Source organism: Martes martes, assembly GCF_963455335.1.
Source record: "Martes martes genome assembly, chromosome: 3".
NCBI lineage: Eukaryota > Metazoa > Chordata > Mammalia > Carnivora > Mustelidae > Martes > Martes martes.
In genome coordinates, this window is record NC_137890.1 from 171231892 (window position 1) to 171251466 (window position 19575).

General features: G+C 36.9%; 1 protein-coding gene across 1 annotated transcript in view; it reads left to right on the forward strand.

Annotated features, from left to right (window-relative positions):
* The window catches only part of BARD1 (BRCA1 associated RING domain 1), an 80613-nt gene that overhangs the window by 10345 nt on the left and 50693 nt on the right, over window positions 1-19575 (forward strand). Inside the window, exons 2-3 of the mRNA XM_080798423.1 lie at window positions 1919-1975; window positions 6912-7060. Coding sequence (XP_080654549.1) covers window positions 1919-1975; window positions 6912-7060 — 206 coding nt within the window. The remainder of the gene's footprint in view (window positions 1-1918; window positions 1976-6911; window positions 7061-19575) is intronic.

A 19575-nucleotide genomic window follows, 5' to 3' on the forward strand; every position in this document is an offset into this window, starting at 1 on the left:
TGTCTTTGTGCAGTTGTTATTCATAGCCTGAGAGGAGGAGAGGAATGAGCGGGGCCTATCTGGCACTGTAGATTGGCGTCTGTGAGTGTCTAAGAGGTCAGTGGAAACAGGGCGGTGGTGAAGGTGTGGCCTAGGGAATCCAAGGAGCTAGTGACCTGAGTGGTGGTCTGTGGAGGTGGAGAGCGACCTGAAGGTGGAGGTTTAGTCGGAGTGATGGAATGAAGAGATACAGGGAATTATGATGATGGGGAGGTGAAATACCACCACATCTGAGATGTAGAGCAGAGCTTGTAATGAAGTAGAATTCAACACACTTGATTAGGAGATAAGAGATGAGGTTTGGTAGATGAGATCATGAACAAAAATTGCAAGAGGAGCATGATCGTTGGAGCAGAGATCATCTTAATTTGCCAGAATCACAAAAGTGGCTGGCACGTCACAAGTCATATTTTTAGCGCTGTGATCTGTGTAGTGTGATAGAAAAATCAGATATTGTGAGTTTTAAAAAAGTAATGGGTTTTATAATGTCAGTGAGCACCATTTTTGGTATCTTGAGGATAACATTGTAGGTGTGTACTCTGTTTTTAGCATTCTTTCTGAGAGCTCAATTTCACTTTAATGTTCGTATCTATTAAAATGTGCAGCGTGATACTTTTGATCTTTCAAGAAATGTGGAAAACTGTTGTTATTGATATGTGGTAATGTGTACAGAGGTAATTGGATAATAATGGTGTAAATACCTTAAGGTCCTAAGGTTAGTGTAGTAAACCAAGCACAAAAAATATACATCCTTTGAAAGCTTTATTTTTCCTGTTTGCTCTCACCGCATTATGCCCCCTGAAAATAATGACTTGATGTGTTTATTAATAAGTACTGTTACTTTCGGAAGCTTATCAAAGGTAACAGGTATTTTGATGGACAATAATTGTATTTCTGTCTCTCTTCCCCCAATGCCATGAATCTCATTCAGTCTGCACGATGTCAACCTGAAGATTCCTATTTGCAGTTGCTTTAAGTACGAAACAGTCAACCAACTGTAAACTGAAAGAATGGCTGTATTTTTGACAAGGCATTGATGAAATGTAAATGGCCACTTAAGAATAGCCAGAAAGCAATGTATTTGTATGGGAAACCATGAATTCTTAGAGTCAGAGTGATCAGATGTTCTGATTTTCCTGGGTCAGCCCTGGTTTATGCCTGGGTCCCAGTGTCCTATTCAATTATCATGCCCTTTCACTCTCAGAAATGTTCTCATATGGATAATATATGGTCATTCTATTTTTTTTTAAAGATTTTATTTATTTATTTGACAGAGAGAAATCACAAGTAGGCAGGCAGAGTGAGAGGGGGGAAGCAGGCTCACCGCTGAGCAGAGAGTCTGATGTGGGGTTCGATCCCAGGACCCTAGGATCATGACCTGAGCTGAAGGCAGAGGCTTTAACTCACTGAGCCACCCAGGCACCCCTGGTCATTCTATTTTTAAGCCTTACTTTGAAATGTATGGTCTGTACTTTGAATCATTAAGTGAAGGTGTATCTTGGTAGTTGAAAGAAGCAGCCAGTGGCTGGTTTTGCCTGTAGGAGGTATAGAGATACTGGCACAAAGTTGCTTCTGTGATTTCCCAGTATGTGCATTATAAAAAATGTTACCCTCTGTACTGAGTTTGGTAGTAGCTATTTGAGTCCAGCAGATGTGTGATGATACAGTATTTAATCGGGTACCAACAGCCTTTCAAATAAATACATCCTTCTGCTTTGAGGAAGAGAAATATGCTAGTGTTAGGCCTTGAATTTATGAAATGTTGGCTGTAAAATGTTTATCTAACAATGACTTAAGTCACTGGATTTATGAAATGTTGGTTGTAAAATGTTTATCTAACAATGATCTAAGTCTTGATTGTTTTCCTTTCTTCAAACAGCACTCATATTCTGAGGGAGCCTGTGTGTTTAGGGGGGTGTGAGCACATCTTCTGTAGGTAAGTAATTATGGTTTGATACTTAGTATAACTGTATTTTTTACTAGGTCATCATGTAATCATATTAATAACATTACGTTATGTTTATGTAGCTCTCATGAACTGCAGATCACTCACTGTACATTCGCTCATTTTGATTCTTATAACTGTCTTCATTTACAAATAAGAGCATCAGAACTCAAAGGGGATGGCTTGTCCAAAGTTGCCAAGCTTACTAAGTACTTGGCAAAGCTTGGGGAGGAAAACCTATTGTGTGTTTGAAGTATGTCTCTTTTTTCCTTCCAGTTACTTTTGAGTCTAGACTTTCCAGCTTATGAAAATCTAATTCTTGTAGTTATTGGGTTGGTTTTCTAGGGCTGCTGTAACGAAGTATCAAAGACTGGGTGCTTTAGAATGACAGAAGTTTATTGTCTTACAGTTTGGGAGGCTAGAAGTCTGAGAGCAAGGTGACAGGCAGGGCTGTGAGGAAGATTCTGTTCCGTGATTGTCTTCTACCTCTTGGTGGAGAATCTTTGTCTTCTGTCCGTCTTTGGCATTCCTTGGCTTGTAGATCTATCACTCTGATTTTCACCTTCATGTTCACATGGCATTCTCTCTTGTGTGCATGTTTGTCCCTATGTCCAAACTTCCCCTTTCTGTAAGAATGCTAGTTATATTGGATTAGGCCTCACCTTGATGATCTCATGTTAATTTGATCATCTAGAAAGATCCTATTTTCAAACAAGATCACATTCTTGGGTACTGGACATTAAGACTTCAACATCTTTTGTGGGGACACAATTCAAGCCGTAACAATTACTATGAAGTTATATCCACGTTCTAGTAGGAAAGCTCTGGTTTATAGGTTAGAATACTAGGTTTTCATTTCATTCTATTTCTTATTTGGAGAAATAAATTCAAGGACCGAATGTCTTAGTTTAATTGTGAGACAGGGTTAATATAGCCTCCTTCGAGTATTTTTTTCATGATTTCAGTTACGACTGTGTGACTATCTGGCATGAGCAACTGTGATGTGAAGTTTAAGCACATATGAAAATAATTTACTGTGTGACTGCCGCCGGGCTGGGGATGTGTGGGAAGCAATTACGCTTGGGATCGCAATTTTCTTTCTGGAAACGTGGATCTGATATATGGGACATATCCAGCTGGAGGGTGGAATAGGAAATAGTACCTGTTACCTACCTGATAACTCCATTTGGAGGATGACAAGGGATTTCAGACTTGACATGTGCAGAGCACATCTGTTGGACACTCACCCTTTCCACTGTGCCTATCTCGGTGATCTTCGTGCCCATAGAGGGTACCACTGATTGCAGAGTTACTCCAGGCAAAAACCACAAGTAATACCCAATTGCTCTTTTCTTCCTTATCACCTTATTAAGTTCTGTCAATTCCACCTCAAAATGTGTCTTGAATCTTGAATTTTTCTCACTTTTCTCCATATTTACTACTGTTTACACTTTGGTCCAAGCCACTATCCTATTATCTCTCCTCAGATTGTTGTCGTAAGTTCATAACTGGTCCCCTTCCCCATTTTCTGCATTCTTATCAGTGATCTTTTAAAAATATAAATCACATCCATATCATTACCCTCCTTAAAATCCTCCAGTGGCTTCTATTACAGTTAGAATAAAATCCACACTCTTTGCTCTAAAGTTTGGAAGAACCTGTGCAGGACCCAATTCCTACCTGCCTCTCTAACTATACTTCCCGCTAGCTCACCCTGTTCCAGCCATCTTCTCTCTTTAGTTCATTAAACATACTGAGTTTACAACTGCCCCAGGACTCTTACACTTGCTATTTCTTCAATGTACTGCCAAATTTTTGTGAGGCTGACTTTTCATTAGTTACATTTTAACTCGTATGTCACCTTCTCCAAAAGAGCTCCCATGAGCTCTTTTAATCATTTTATCCCCTTATTAAGTGATGCCCAATTCCTGTCCTCACTTGCTAGTAAGCAGATTGATTTTGTTCCAGCTGATGGACTCACTGTATATAATGTATCAGTGACAAATCTGCTGGAGCATAACAAACTCCATGAAATTGTAGGTAGAGTGTGTGTGTGTGTGTGTATGCATGTGTATGTGTGTGTTGAGTGTGAGAGAGATCTGTGCCTTTACTGGGTTCTAAAAGTGTCTGTGCTTTAAAATGTTCAATGAAAGGTTAAGATAGGCATGAGAACATCTTAAAGAGAAGGTGGTCATCTCTGTATGACCTGAACACAGGAAAGAATAGATTCAGTGCAATTTTGGTTCATTTTGATTATGTGATGCCAAGAATTAGAGTAAGTGTAGTCTTGGCAGATATGAAGCTGTGTAAAACTGTTGAGCAATGCTATAAATATCATGTGATTTTAAAAGATGATTTGATATATACCAATCTAGCTGAAGCATAGAGGTGGGGGGGTAGGTTGGAGGGGGGCTGATCTTTAGGCATTGACAGTGTTGTGGTAGTTTCAAGGTACTTTTCTGCCAATCCCTGGTAAAAATAGTCCATGTATTCTTTTTAAAATAGAAATTGTTTAAAACTTAAGGCAGACATAGGCAAACTTTTTGGCTTTGGATCGTTTTACACCCTTAAAAATTGAGGACCCCAAAGCAGTTTTGTTTGTGTATTTGTATTTAAATAGTGTTTAAAAAATACTATTCAGTTAAAAGTAGCAATAATGAACTCTTTACATAGTAACATAAGGAACACATAAGTTACATATAACATATAAGTAACATAAGTAACATAAGTAACACTCTTTTAAGGAAAAATAACCATAAACCAAAGAAAAGCTAGTGAGAGGAGTGACACTTCTATTTATGCAAATCTCTTTATTGTTTTGCTGAATAGAAGACATTAGATTCTCATACCTGCTTATGTAATCAACCTGTTGTGATATATTCTTTTGATTGTAGCGTGTGAGGAAAATCTTATATTATACATGTGTGTAATTAGAAAAAGGAAGGCTGTTTAAATAGTTTTTTTAGGTAATTGTGGATGTTCTTTGGTACTACACCATTATTTGGCAAGTGCTAGTTTCTTTAGATTCGTTACTGTGTGGAATCTGAAAGTTTAACAGTGAGTTTTTGGTATTCTGTTACATTAAATTTCACTGGTTTATCCTGTGCTTTGAATGGGTCTTTTACCCAGCAGGATTTTCTGACGTCATGCTTTGGTCATCTGGAAAATATTGACTTAATTACTGAGTTATACAGATCTATTGAGAAATGACATCTGTCCCTAGAATTCTAGATTTATGTTTACAAAATAATTTGAGAACAGTTAAAAGATGAACGTTAGAGAATGTATAAAATAGACTGATCTGGGTACCAGAGTGATAGTAGGTAAGTGTCTTACCTAACTGAATCTTATTTTCTTCATCTGAAAATAAGGTAATGATTCTTAACGAGTAGATAATAACTGTTAAATCCCTTGTGGAATCAGTTTCCCTTTTTATATGTGGGTTTTTTTTTTTTTTAAGATTTTATTTATTTATTTGAGAGAGAGAGAACGTGAGAGGGGAGAAGGTCAGAGGGAGAAGCAGACTCCTTGCAGAGCTGGGAGCCCGATGTGGGATTGGATCCGAGAACTCCAGGATCATGACCTGAGCCGAAGGCAGTGGCTTAACCAACTGAGCCACCCAGGCATCCCAATATATGTGGGGTTTTAAGTTAAGAGTTTGTAACTACAAGCAAAGAAACTCTAAGAAGTTCCTTTATTTGCTACAGAAGATTGACATTTCATGATTTCAGGGTTGTAAGATTGAGCCCCATGAGTGTGGAGCCTGCTTAAGATTCTCTTTCCCTCTCTGCCCATAGCAGCCCTTGCACACACTCTCAAAAAAAAAAAAAAAAAAAAAAAAAAAAAAGAAGAAAGAAAGAAATTTGACACTTACTGAGTGCAGTCTCTCCTAGTTCTACTGTGGTTTACATATTCGTTCTATAACATTTATTGACGTTACTTTGCATTAGAATTATGCCAGAATCTAAGATGCAGAGTAGAAATGCCACAGGCTTTTTCTGGAAGGAGCTCGTATTAGAAGAATCCTCTGTGCCTACAAATGAGTAGGTCCCATGAAAAGGAATGTGGTATTTGGGGGAGATGTGGCTTGATCATCACTGTTAGGCTCCCAGTCTTGCTGGAGTTCCTCTGGTGAGGCTAAGGAGTGGGTTTTTAGGTTTTTTATTTCTGAATTCACAGATAAGCTTTGGAGGGGGGATTATGAACCCCACTCCCAATTCTTTCTCTCTCTTTTTTTTTTTTTAACAAGAGTTTATGTATATCTTCAGATATGCAAAGGATTTGAGATTTAACTACTAGGCAGATAACTTGCGGTAATTTAATTGAGTCTACAGGTTATAAAAGTGTCTGAAAGAACCAAGTGTCTTTTCTCAGAAACCACATTAAAGCCTTTAGACACTTGTCGGTAACAAAACAAAAAGTACCTTTCCTGGTGTCTTTGCAGTAATGTTCCATGAAGCACAGTGTTAAGATTTAGGATATGAAAGGTTGAGATACATGGCTGTTATGCATTTGGTAAAAGGCGAAAGATTTATACGATCTGAAGATATGCATTTGGTAGTAAATGTGTTTATTTGTGTCCCTTTCTGTACTCTTACCCTTTAGAAGCTATAGATTTATACATTTATTTACATGAAAAATTATGCAGACTAATGTCTGGCTAATTAAAGTCTCTTCATATTAATTTTCCTAAGGAACTGTAGATTTAGATTTTGTATGTGTGTGTATTAGACTCTTTGAGAAACATTATTTAAAAAAGTATTCTGTGTTTGCCCATTGCTTGTTAAAACAACTTTTGCTTCATTTACCTCTGTTCAAAGTCTGTTTATGCTTTTATTTTGGAATTGAGATTCTGCTGAATTCATTAAGATATATAGATATACGTGTTACATATATATATATTTTTTTCTTTTAACATTTTTTAAAGTAATTGTGTAAGTGACTGCATTGGAACCGGATGTCCAGTGTGTTACACCCCAGCCTGGATACAAGATGTGAAGATAAATAGACAATTGGACAGCATGATCCAGCTTTGTAGTAAGCTTCGGAATTTGCTACATGACGATAAGCTTTCAGGTGAGAAATATCCCTGACTCTCTTCCTTAAATAGCTGATGAATTCATATTGATCATATAAAATATGTAAACATCTATCAAGAATTCTGATGACATATTTCAGATTTTAAGATTTACAGTTTACAGTTATTTTGAGAAGTGACAGATAACTTAGAGATAACTTGGAGAAAACGAGGTCTGGAGAGGTTAAATGATCTTGCCTAATGTCACATGTGTAGTTAGTACCAGAAGCAGGAGACATAGAGCACCTTTCTTCTGAGTGTTAGTCTAGACACTTTCACCACCTGCATTGCCTGTTTTTATATAGTTACATAACTATAAGAATTACAGTTATAATAATTTTTGGGTAACATATATAGAAAAGAAATTTTGTCCTTAAATTCACCTAAATACACTTTCACATGATAGAATACAACTTTCTGTGCATCCCTTTTCCAGACTTAATTAATTAGATGAGCACATTTTGAAAGAGCAAAAGTCTAATATTGATTTTCTTTTCTATTTAAATGGGGGTTAAAGTTTTTCAAATTGTTCTTAGACTCTGTGTATTAACTATGTATCTTCCCATTGTGCTTTCTGCTGAGAACTAATTAGCTGGGGAAAGAAAGTAAAGCATTTTGAATCTTCATAATTAGATGTTAGAATTACCCTTTTATTGACCAGAGCATGTCATTTTGCTTATGTCTATAGGATAACCTTTTCTTGACTGGCAGGATGCTGTGAATGATTGATATTGTTTATATAAAATGGCTGAATTTCTGTTTTTAAATGTTTTGATCTTAGATGTCTGACACGATGTGTTATTGTCAGCTACTAAAGGTGAAGTTGATTAGAGAAAATAAACAAGACAAGTACTTTGAGTCTTATTGACCAGATCTATATTTTTAAGAAGAATTTAAATTACATACCTACCTATGAAAAGTTTTTTTCATCTGATAATTGTATTAGACTCTGTTCTTTTAGGATAAAATGTGCTATGGTGATAAAGTTTTACTTACTTCTCAGGTGTAATTATACACACACAGAGTTCAAAAAATACTTACCTTTTTGAAATTATAATACGTGTTGTAAATCCTTTTAAGAGCACAAAGAGGAATAGTTGCATGATTCATCTGTATTTTCCTTCTTACTCAGAGGTAGGGGTGGTAGTGTTTATTTTCTAATTAAAAAAGTTCAGTATATGATCTGCCCCCCCCCATACAGATACCATTGACTAAAGAGAGTTCATGCATCTTTGGCATGTTGAGGGTGAAGAGGTAGGATTGAACTTTTTTTTTTTTTTCTTTATTAAGATTTTTTATTTTTAAGTCACTTGCACACCTAGTGTGGGGCTCAAACTTACAACTCCAGGATCAAGAGTAGGAGTCACTTGCTCCGCCAACTGAGCTAGCCAGGTGCCCTGAAACTCTTGATTTAAGTGTACAGCATAAAAAATGTTCATGTTTGCGTGAAAATGGCTTGCATCAGATTCTTAAAGACGTGTGGTGTATTAGAAATGTTGGCCATGCATTGACATTTGGGGTGCTACTCTGAGAGTTCTGTCAGGATGTTTTGATTTGATTCTTCTCCAGTTGCTGTGTAGTAATATATTAGCTTGCTGGGGCTGCAGTAACAAACTGGGTGGCTTAAAAAATACAAGTTTATTGTCTCACAGTTGTGGGGTCTAGGGATTTTACACTGAGGTGTTGGTACAGTTGGTGCTTTCAAGGTCTGTGAGGGAAGGATGTCTGTGAGGGAAGGGCCTCCCTGCTTGGTTTGTCTTTGTGTCCACATGGTGTTCTGCTTGTATTTGTTTGTGCCAAATTTCCCCTTTTTATAAGGATATCAGTCATATTGAATTATTGAGTCCCAGCCACTCTACTCATTTTTACTAATTATATCAGTAATGACTCTGTTTTCAAAAATAAGGTCACATTGTCAGGTACTAGGAGTAGGTCTTAGATATATGAATTTGTGAGGAACACAGTTTAACCTGTGACAAGTAATATGACATTTTTTTTAAAGTGACATTTTTAATGCTGATAAAAAGGAAATAGGGTAACTCTTGATGGGTAGTGAATTATGGCATAATGGGGTACCGATACGGTACTTTGGAGTGCAGAGAAGAGCATGCTAGGGAACTTTTCCAGAAATTTTATTGTGGTTAGTGATGTTTGAATTTTTAGTATGGTTTTCATATTTTGTGGACTTGGACTATGAAATGCATCCACATTTCATCATTACTAAAGATATTTAGGAGAATCATTGAGTTTAGAACAAGATTTTGTGTGGGGCCTGAGGCCTTGTAGAATGCTGTCTTTCTCATCTAAAAATAGATGTGGTGGGATGCCTGAGTGTCTCAGTCAGTTAAGTGGCTGCCTTTGGCCCAGGTCATGATCCCATGATCCCGTGATCCCATTCTTTCTCTACCTCTGCCTGCCGCCTCCCTGCTTGTGTTCACTCTCTCTGAAAAATAAATAAATAAAATCTTAAAAAAAAAGCCAAACAAAAATAGATGTGGAGTTTGGGGAGGGAATTCAGTGATTAATTTTTCGAAAGCCATTTTGTGTTCATTTTCCTCATAGTAGTGAATAATAACTACTTTTGTCCTTAAAGATTTTGTCAGTTCTGGCTTCAACATTGTTTTTTTTTTTTTTTAAGATTTTATTTATTTATTAGAGAGAGAGACAGCAAGAGAGGGGACACAAGCAGGGGAAGTAGGAGAGGGAGAAGCAGGCTCCCCACTGAGCTGGGAGCCTGATGTGGGACTGTATCCCAGGACCTGAGATCGGACCTGAGCCCAAGGCAGACACTTAACAACTGAGCCATCCAGGCACCCCCAACATTACTTATTTTAAAATGAATTGACATTTCAGTTTGGATAACATATAATAAGAATTTTAGGAGCAGGAAGATCATCTTGAATCCCTTATTCTGTGGGTGAGGAAATCGAGGACTTAGTTTATGCAGGGAGGTCACACTGTAAGTTTCTTGTTTATCATTTAGTTCAAAGCTCTCGTGAGGAGTGTAGGTGTTCATTATATTTGTGGAATTGGGACAAATTGGCAGTGCTAAGGCTTAATTCCTATCCCGAAGACTAAACTTAATTAAAGCAGTTTTAAAACTAATTCTTAGGGTTTGGGGCGCCTGGGTGGTTCAGTTGGTTGAGTGACTGCCTTCAGCTCAGGTCATGATCCCGGACTTCCAGGATCGAGTCCCGCATCGGGCTCCCAGCTCCTTGGGGAGTCTGCTTCTCCCTCTGACCTTCTCCTCTCTCATGCTCTCTCTCACTCATTCTCTCTCAAATAAATAAATAAAATCTTTAAAAAAAAAAAAATTCTTAGGGTTTGGTTTGAACCATTCATTTTCTAATGGTAACATCCTCCTTTGCTCCTTTTACAGAAGATGAGAGTTCTTATTCTAGAGAATAAATGTATTGAAATAAAAATCTCTGTCCAGATCTGCAAATTACATGGTGCAGAGCCTTGTCTGCTTACCAGTTGCGTTGTCATCAGCTTTTCCTCTGAGGGCCTCAAAGCAAACCAGCCTCACAGGGCATTTGAGTTGGAGAGTGTTGCGCTGTCTTTATGGCGCATTCAGTATTTGCTGTAGTAATTCATGTTAATTTATGTAGCAAGTACTTGTAAAACTAAAGCGGTATAAGGTGTACTACTAGGTGAGTAGGTACAGGAAACAACCAGTTGGGGACAAATAATGGTTTCTCCTCTTTATAATGAGGAAATTGGAAGTGACTCTCATAAAATAAAGGTATTAAGTTAAGGTCTAGCTTAAAAATAATATGGTTCTGTTAAATGGGTGTTGAGGATGATGAATTAAGCAGGATGGTTGGATATCTCCTACATCTCTCTTTTTTTTTAAACCCTGTAGTTCACAATTTACCTTTCAAATGAACCTTGTTCCTTGCATTTACTATAAAATATATAATTACCATAATTAAGGTGGGTAATTAGGAAGAACTTGTCAAATCATGGACATGGTGTATGGTATACTGGAGATAAAGAAGCCTGATTTATAGTAATACTTTTTAAAATCAGCTTCTAAATACTCGAACAGATTTTCCTCGGTTCAGTGTACTTTAAAGAGAAAAGATTGTCTGTCACAAATTTTTCTGACAACCATTTATGGATAATTTTACCTTATTCTTTACAACATAATCTGTTTTCTACTAATAGAGGTAAATTTAAAAGTTTATATTTTATATTGCATCCCATCATATTAAATCAGACCTTGCAGGTGCTGGTCAGGCTCTGTGAAGAATGTGTTGGTGGTGATGCAGTTAAAAAAAAGAAAAAGCACTTTGATTATGCTTTCATTGCACCACAGTTTCCTTTTCTATTTCCTGGTTTCCGGAGAGATGCTTGTCTTATTGGAGCAAATTACATAGTGTTTCATATATGTTATGACTTTTTTATAATAGATGAAGATGAACATTTGAATAGTAGTGTTGCTGTTGTTTTTTTTTTTTAAATGGAACTGAATACTTCTTAACTTACGAAATAATCATTCTTCAGTGAAGGCGTTAATGTTGCACAGATGGTAGCAAAGTACTTTCCTTTGATTTTTAATAAGGGACTAGTTTGTCAAAGAGATTTCTCAACTTCTGTTGTGAAACCTATAATAGAGAATAATTTGAAAGGCACACAATGTACATCATTATAATCCTTTGATGTAGATTAATGATAGCTAAATCACATTTTCTAATTGCCTCCTTCTTCTGTAGTTTATTATTAAATTTTAAGAAAAAACTTGGCTAAGCTGCTCCTTAGTAACATGTGTATCTCTGTTCCTTGATGTTTTGTAAGGCTTTCTGAGAAATATTTATATTCAGAGAACAGAATTTTTTAAAATGTCATCATTAAGAAATTTACTATGTAGAGGAGGGACCAGCATTTTTCTTCATGGAATGAATATGACAATTTATCGTGCTTCAAAGCATTCACTCATAAAAATTGTTGTCGCTGTTAGTAATATGATTTACGTTCCAGCAGGGGTGGTGGTTTTGCTTTTTACGGTCTTAACTTAGATATGCTATGTAAAATCCAGGATTTACAATCACATTTGCTGTTGTGGTCCTTGCTTAGTTAGGACAAGAAGCATAATTTCAAAAGCAAGTCATTTCTGATATAATCTCAAATCTAGAGGAAAGGTCAACATGAAATCTTCCCGAGTGTATGCATTGTTACTAGATGATTAGTCAGTTATTGTGTACATATAAATTACACGAACATATGCTCTTCTCATTCACTTCTAAGGGCCAGGTACACCCGACTATGAAATTGTTTTCTTAAATTTTAGATTTAGATTTTTTTTTAGTCAGTTGAGTGTGTTGCTGCTACTTAGCAGCCTTAATTTTCCTTTAAGTGCCTTATTCTACATTTTGTAAATTTTGTTAAGTATTAGAGATCTCAGTATTTAACTTGTGTTTCATTGAAAATGTCATCATCTATCTTTAAAATAAATTTTAGAACATCAAATTTAAGTTTTTACAGACTACCAGAGGATTAACCTTTCAGTCTTTCTAATCCTGAGTCTTAAAAAAGCAATCCCGGTAACATTTCATGTTGACCTTTCCTCTAGATTTGAGATTATATATCACAAATGACTTGTTTTTTGAAATATACGGGTCACCGCAGAGAAAAGACCTTGTTAGAAATTAGACATAAAGTCTCTGTGCGAATGAATACCTCATTCTGATTGTTTTTATTTTCAAGGTCCTGACCTGATAACACTTTGTGGATCAGCTGATTTTCAGCTAGGACATGAGAAGGGTGTCCCAGAGTCTGACCTTACTCAGATACACGCTCCTCCTTCCAGCTGGGTTTGTTGGCTCCCTGTCTAGCTATTTGTGATGCTTCCATCTGTCCTAGGAGGAAGAGATGGCTTCTTCGGAGTAGAATGGAGTTTGACTGAATTTCTTTGCTAGGCAGAGTAGAAGGTCTATGAAATTTCTACAGAGTTAAATACGAATTGTTTTTTTATAATCCACTTTTTAAAAATTTTTTCTTGCCTTTTTTTTTTTTTTTAAAGATTTTATTTATTTGACAGACAGATCACAAGCAGGCAGAGGCAGGCAGAGGCAGGTAGAGAGAGAGGAGGAAGCAGGCTCCCTGCCAAGCAGAGAGCCTGATGCGGGGCTCGATCCCAGGACCCTGAGATCATGACCTGAGCTGACGGCAGAGGCTTTAACCCGCTGAGCCACCCAGGCACCCCTTCTTGCCTGTTTTAATTACTATCTTTACTTGGCAGATCTATTTATAAATATAGGGGTTTTATACTCAAGAAATATGAGGTGGAAGAGGAATAGAAGAATCAATTTTGAACTTTAGAGATTTGAGAGATTGTAGTTTACTAATCCTCTGGTGTATTAATAATTTTAAACTGATAAAATAATAGTGTTTTGTGTGAATAAAAGACACAAAAGGAATTAAAAAATAATATTTCATAATGTCCTTTTCCCTTGCTGAGATTTTAAGACATGAGGATGTTGAGGAAAAATGTGTTCCCAGAAACAAATAAGAAAAATGAAACTAAAATTATGTTTTATCTCTTAAATATTAAAACTTTTCAGGAATAAGCACACTTGACGATTTTATATAACACCTTTGTAGCTTCAGACACATTTATTTCCTACACAGCAGATGTTACCAGTTCTTAGGAGTAAGATGCCATTCGTTTTCTTCTTAAAGTAACTTAGTTTTAGAACTAAGTTCATTAAAACTTTGCTTTAGATTCTGTAATGTCAGAGAAGGCCTATAAAGGGTTTTCTTGATCTTGAATGAAGAGTGACTTCTCAGGAGAAAAACATAATCATATAGCTTCCTTTCTCTTTTAAGTAGAATGAATAAAACATTCCAAGTACTCTAGTTGGTCAAAGGAGATTAAGTCTGTGTTAATTTGGAGAATGAGTTATCAGGCAGTAGGAAATTATTTGTCAGGCATTGTTAATCCTGAAAGGTGGTGGTTTTCCAGTTTAACCTGCTGTTCCTGTGCTCTCTCTTTGACTGAAAGAGCCTCTTGGTAATCTAGTTGGTGTGGAGGAGGGGAGTGCTGGATTGGGTGACCGACCTCCCTCTCCTTTCTTTTTAACTTTAATTTCTCATCTTTCCATGAGAGAATTGAATATATGATTCTCAAGTTTTCTTCTAGGCCTTAAAAATCTAACCTTTCATATAAATACTTGTGAGGGTTTAAGAGCAGATATCAAATAATTTATTCATCAGCATTTTTTGAGCACCGTTGACCGTGCTCACCACTCTGCGGGGCTGACCTGGGTTGGTTTTACCTGTCTGTGTGCAGTGGGAGGAAAGAATGTTCAGCGAATGTTTTTTTAAAGAGAAATGAATGGGCTTAAAGACAAAAACATAATAAGACAACTTGAAAGGGGGATCACTGACAGAATCAGAAAGTAGATCACTATACAACTCACTCACTGACTGTTTCGTAAGCATTGTTAATGGGCAAGATTGGTAGGTCTAAACAAATACGATCCATATAGAGATTATAATATATATAGTCTGAAGAAAAACTCACTTTGCCTGTATGTTTCCTCTGTTTCATTCTGATGTCATATGTGTAGGTTTTCTACATTTTCTACACATTTAGCCATTCTGTCTCCTACAATTTCTTTCACTCAATTCTGACACTGCCTGCCTGCAGATAATGTCAGAGCCCGAGGTTAAAAGCTCAGTCCCACAAGACTCCCCCTACCCCCCCACTTCAGATGCTGACTCTGTGTTGGAGGTTCCCATGACATCCTTGGGTTTGGTTGATCTGCTAGAGTGGCTCACTCAAGAAAATGTTTTACTTATTAGATTACTGTTCATTGTAAATGGAGATAACTCAGGAGCAGCCAGATAGAAGAGATTTCATGTAGGTCAAGGAGTGTGGGAGTGGAGTTTATATGCCGTCTCTGGGTGTGCCACTCGCTAAGCAATGTGTTCACCAATGTGGAAGTTCTCCAAACCCTTCCTTTTGGGTTTTTTCTTTTAAAGAAAGAAAAACCTTCATTACATAGGCACAATTGATTAAACCCGTGGCCATTGGTGATTGATTCAACATGTAGCTCTTCTCCCTTCTTGAAGGTTGAGGGTGAGACTGCAGGTTGTAACTGGGATCTTGATTGGTTCCCTGGGCAACCAGCCCCCATCCTTAGAGGGACTCCAGAAGTCACCTCCTTAAGGGGAGCTTAGGTGCGGTTGAAAAAAGCTGTGATGCATAAGAGAAGACATCCACTTCCTCTTTATTACTCTGAAACTGCCCTAGGCCCTGGAAATGTGACTAAATACTTAAAACAAAAGATACCCCTATGGATTCTCTAGGAAATTACTAGGGTTTTTGAACCTCTGTACCGGGAGCCATAGATGAAGACCAAATACACTTTCTTACATTACAATATCGCATATAGGATATGCTTGCTGAAAAGTTTTAATGTTTATTTAGTAAAAATAGCTATGGCTTCAAATCCCAGCTCTTTGAGGAACCAAGTTTATAACCTTAAACAAGTTTTGTTTTCTGTTTGTTTAGTTGACATAAGAAATAAAAGAGCATTCTTTTTTACAACCGACTAAGCTGTATAAAAGTGTATATAAAGTAGTGTGAAAGTCCTCCTCTACCCTTTTTCCTCAGCTGAAAAGTAGAAAATCCCTTTCTTTTACAGAGGTACTGTTTTCATTGTTTAACTTTCTCCTTTTTCTTTTATGAATTTATGAAAATATTTGGACATAAATGCAGTAGAACTTTTAGAACACAAATGGGATTGTGCTATGTGTAAAAGTGTCTTGTAGATCTTTGGATTGTCCATTGACAAATATAGTGACCGCATAAGATTTTATAGTCTAAGTGCTCCATAGTTAACTGATTGCTGACTGATGAACACTGACTTTTCCCCCTAATTTATGCTGTTCAAATACTGTTGCCGTTACCATTCTTACACATTTGTGTTTGCAGGTACATGTGTGGATATTTTCAGTATTTGGTAAGAAAGATGACTAGAAGTGAAATTGCTTTGTGAAAGGGTATATACATTTAAAATTTGCAAACATCTTACTGTATTGCCTTGGAAATTCCTGGATTTGATTTGCTAATGTTTTATTTAGCAATTTTTCATCTTTGATCATAATTGGCAAAGCCTCATCATGGATTCCTGCACACACAGTGGGTTGCAATATAGGAAATGAACTCTAACCTTGGGGAATTGACTTTTCATAGTAAGCAGAAATAGGCCTGCTTTTTTTCCCCGCAGGGAGAGACTACCATATCCCTCAGGATTGCTGCGAACACAGTCCTGAAAAGTGGCCTGGGTAAAGAGCAGCCAGGACCTTGTCTTCTTGCCATACCCTGCAGAGACATACAGGTTTCTCAGGATCCCTGGCAGCTTGTGTCCCCCACATCAGTGCTTCTGTGTGCCTTCCGTGGTGTAAGCCAGAAACATGTGAATCATCTTATCATCTTTGTCACTGCCACTGTCTTGTACTCACTTTATCACCAAATTCTGTAAATTTTATCTCCTGAATACTTTTCAAAGAGGTTTTTTTTTTTTTTTTTTTTTCCCTTTTTACCACCTTCCCAGTCTGTTATCTTCTACTTATACTCCTACTTTGGCCTCTTACCCATTGCCTTCTTCCAATCTGTTTTCTCTCCAGTCAAGGCTGATCTTGTTAAACACAGATGTAGTCATGCCGTCTGACTTACATAAAACATTTTATTGGTTTGAGAAACAGCAAGGAAATCCAGTGGCTTGAATGGAGTAGGGAGAGAACAGGAAATGGGATCAGGAAGGTAATGGAAGGTCAGGTTGTTTCTGACCTGTTAGATGGCTACTAACATTTTGGCTTTTATTCAGAGTCAAGGGGAAGTCTGGAAGGTTTTAGTGACATGATTTGACCAATTATAAAAGGATCACTGACTGCTGTATTAAGAATACACTTATGGGAGAGAAAGTAAGTACATAATCAGGGAGATGATTTAGGAGGTTATTATAATAATCTAGGGCAAAATGATGGTGTCTTATATCGTATTAGCAGGAATGGAGGCAGTAAGTGAATTTGGATTTATTTTGTCAGATTTTGGGTGTATTTTGCAGGTAGAACTGCATTTTGCATATAGGATATGAAAGAGACAGAGCTAAGTTTGATTCCTAAGTGTTCGTTCTGAACTACTGGATCGATGCTGTGTCATTTCCTGAGATGGGGACACTGTAGGAGGAGCAGGTTTGGGAGGGCTGGGATCAGGAGCTCATTTTGGTCATGTTCAGTGTGAGATACTTAATAGGAGAAGACTTGCATGTAAGAGCTGTTTAGTAAGCAGTTGAATATCAGTCTGGAGTTCATGGGAGAGGTCTGGGCTCTGCGTAGCCATTTGAAGTTTTTCTTGTATCTATCGATAGATAGATGGAAGGTTACCAAGGGAGTGACTGCAGATGGAGAAGTCCCAAGCCCTCCCACTTGAGAGGCTGATGGAAGGAGGAACACCAGCAGTAAAACTTGAGGCTGACTCTACAGAACGCTTCTGCTTACCTCTTGGACTCAATTTTCTTCTCCTTCTCCATGCTCCAGCCACAGTGGCTTTCTGTCCATTGAATGTGCTAAATCATTTCCAACTTAGGACCTTGGTACTTGCTCTTCCTTGTACTTGGGAACCACTTTCCTAGATCCTTATGTGGTTGTTTCCCTTTTGTCATTTGTTGTGAGGTCTCATCTCGGAAGTGAGCTTCGCAGAGAGGCCGTCCTTGATGACGTTAGCTAACACAGCAAGGTGTTTGTACAAGAATACTCACCCACAAATGTGGCACCTGGTCTACTTAGAGCAGTGATTCCTTTCTTTTATAAGCTCTACTGAATCTTTGTGTTTTAATATCTGGTTATTAACAAAGAGTTAAAAGAATTCTTAATAGTATACACATTATAACTATAGCTTGGTGAATTTTCACAGACTGAACTTACCCAGAAAAATCAACAATATTCTGGAAACCCCTCTTGCCCCTTTTGAGTCACTAACTCCTTTCCTCAGGGGAGTTATTGGATAATTACTAATGTTATTGGATAATCACTATTTTGACTTAACATATCAGATTCATTTTAGCTATTTTTATGTATTCTTTTGTATCTGCCTTCTTTTGCTCAAGAATATATTCGAGTATGTTGTTGTAGTTCATTCATTCCCATTCTGGTTTATGTAGCTTGAGGTTTTATTAGGTGGACCTAAAGAGTTGTGACCATTGTCTTTAATCCCCTAGATTGATTTTGTCTGAAGTCGTTGAAGTTTGGTAATGTGAGTTCTCTAGTTCTGTTGTTCTTCAGCATTGATTTGGCTATTCAGGTCTTTTGCTTTCCATATTGTAGCTCCTTTGCTTTCTCATGTAAGTTTTAGAATCAGCTTGTCTGTTTTTACAAAAAAAGCCTGGAATTTTCATTGGATTATATTATAGTCTGTAGATCTATTGGTGAGAATTGACATCTTGGCAATTCTGAGTCTTCCTATTCATGAACGGTGTTTTATAATTTTCATAACTTGTACATACTTGATTAGATTTACTTTAAGTACTTCGTTTTTTTGCACTATTATAAATACTACCAATTAAAAAAAATTTTCATTCTGCATTTGTTCATTGTTATTCTGTAGAAATAGAGTTGAAGTTGAACTTGCTATATTGACTTTGTGTTCTGTGACCTTGGTAAGTTAAAGTTACTTGTTAGTTTCATTAAATTAAAAAAAAAATTCTTTGGGATATTCTATACAGTGATGCAAGTCAATTATAAATACATAAGAGTTTTATATCTTCCTGTGTAATCTCTGTGCCTTCTATATCTTTTTTTAAATTTTTTTTATTAATTTTTGTATCTTTTTCTTACTTTGGTGTGCTATCTAGGATAACCTTTCTCTATGTTGCTGAATAGAAGTGGTGAGAACACACATCCTTGCCTTGTTCTTGATAGTAGGAACAAAATGGTAATTGCGGTCCTTTGCTATTAAGGAGGATAGTAGCTCTGTGTATTTTTGTAGATGTCCTTCATCAGGTTGAAGATTTCCTTTCTATCCCTAACTTGGTGATTCGTTTTTTAAAATCATAAATGGATATTGGTTTTTGTCTTTTTCCCCCATATCTGTTGACAAAATCATATGATTTTCCTTCAGCTTAGCCATGTAGTGAATTGTTGATTTTTGTAGTGAATTATTGATTATTGTAGTATGTTCATTGTTTTCCAGAAGTCTTTTAAAAAATTAAGCATCATTTAACAAGTCTTAAATTTTTTTGACTACTGCTTATTAAATCCCACATTGGCCTGCCTGTCCATCCAATATATCTTTTCTCCGTGGTTCTTACTACTGTCAGCATGCTGTATGTTCTACTTATTTATTTGCATATTCTGCCCATCCCCAGTGGAATTTAAGATCCATATTTTGTTCTCTGTTGTATCGCCAGTCCCTAGAATGTTGTCTGGAATTAAAGTAGGACTCTGTAAATATTTGTTCAGTAAGTGAATATCTGCTCTCGAGGAACTTACAGTCTAGGAGGGG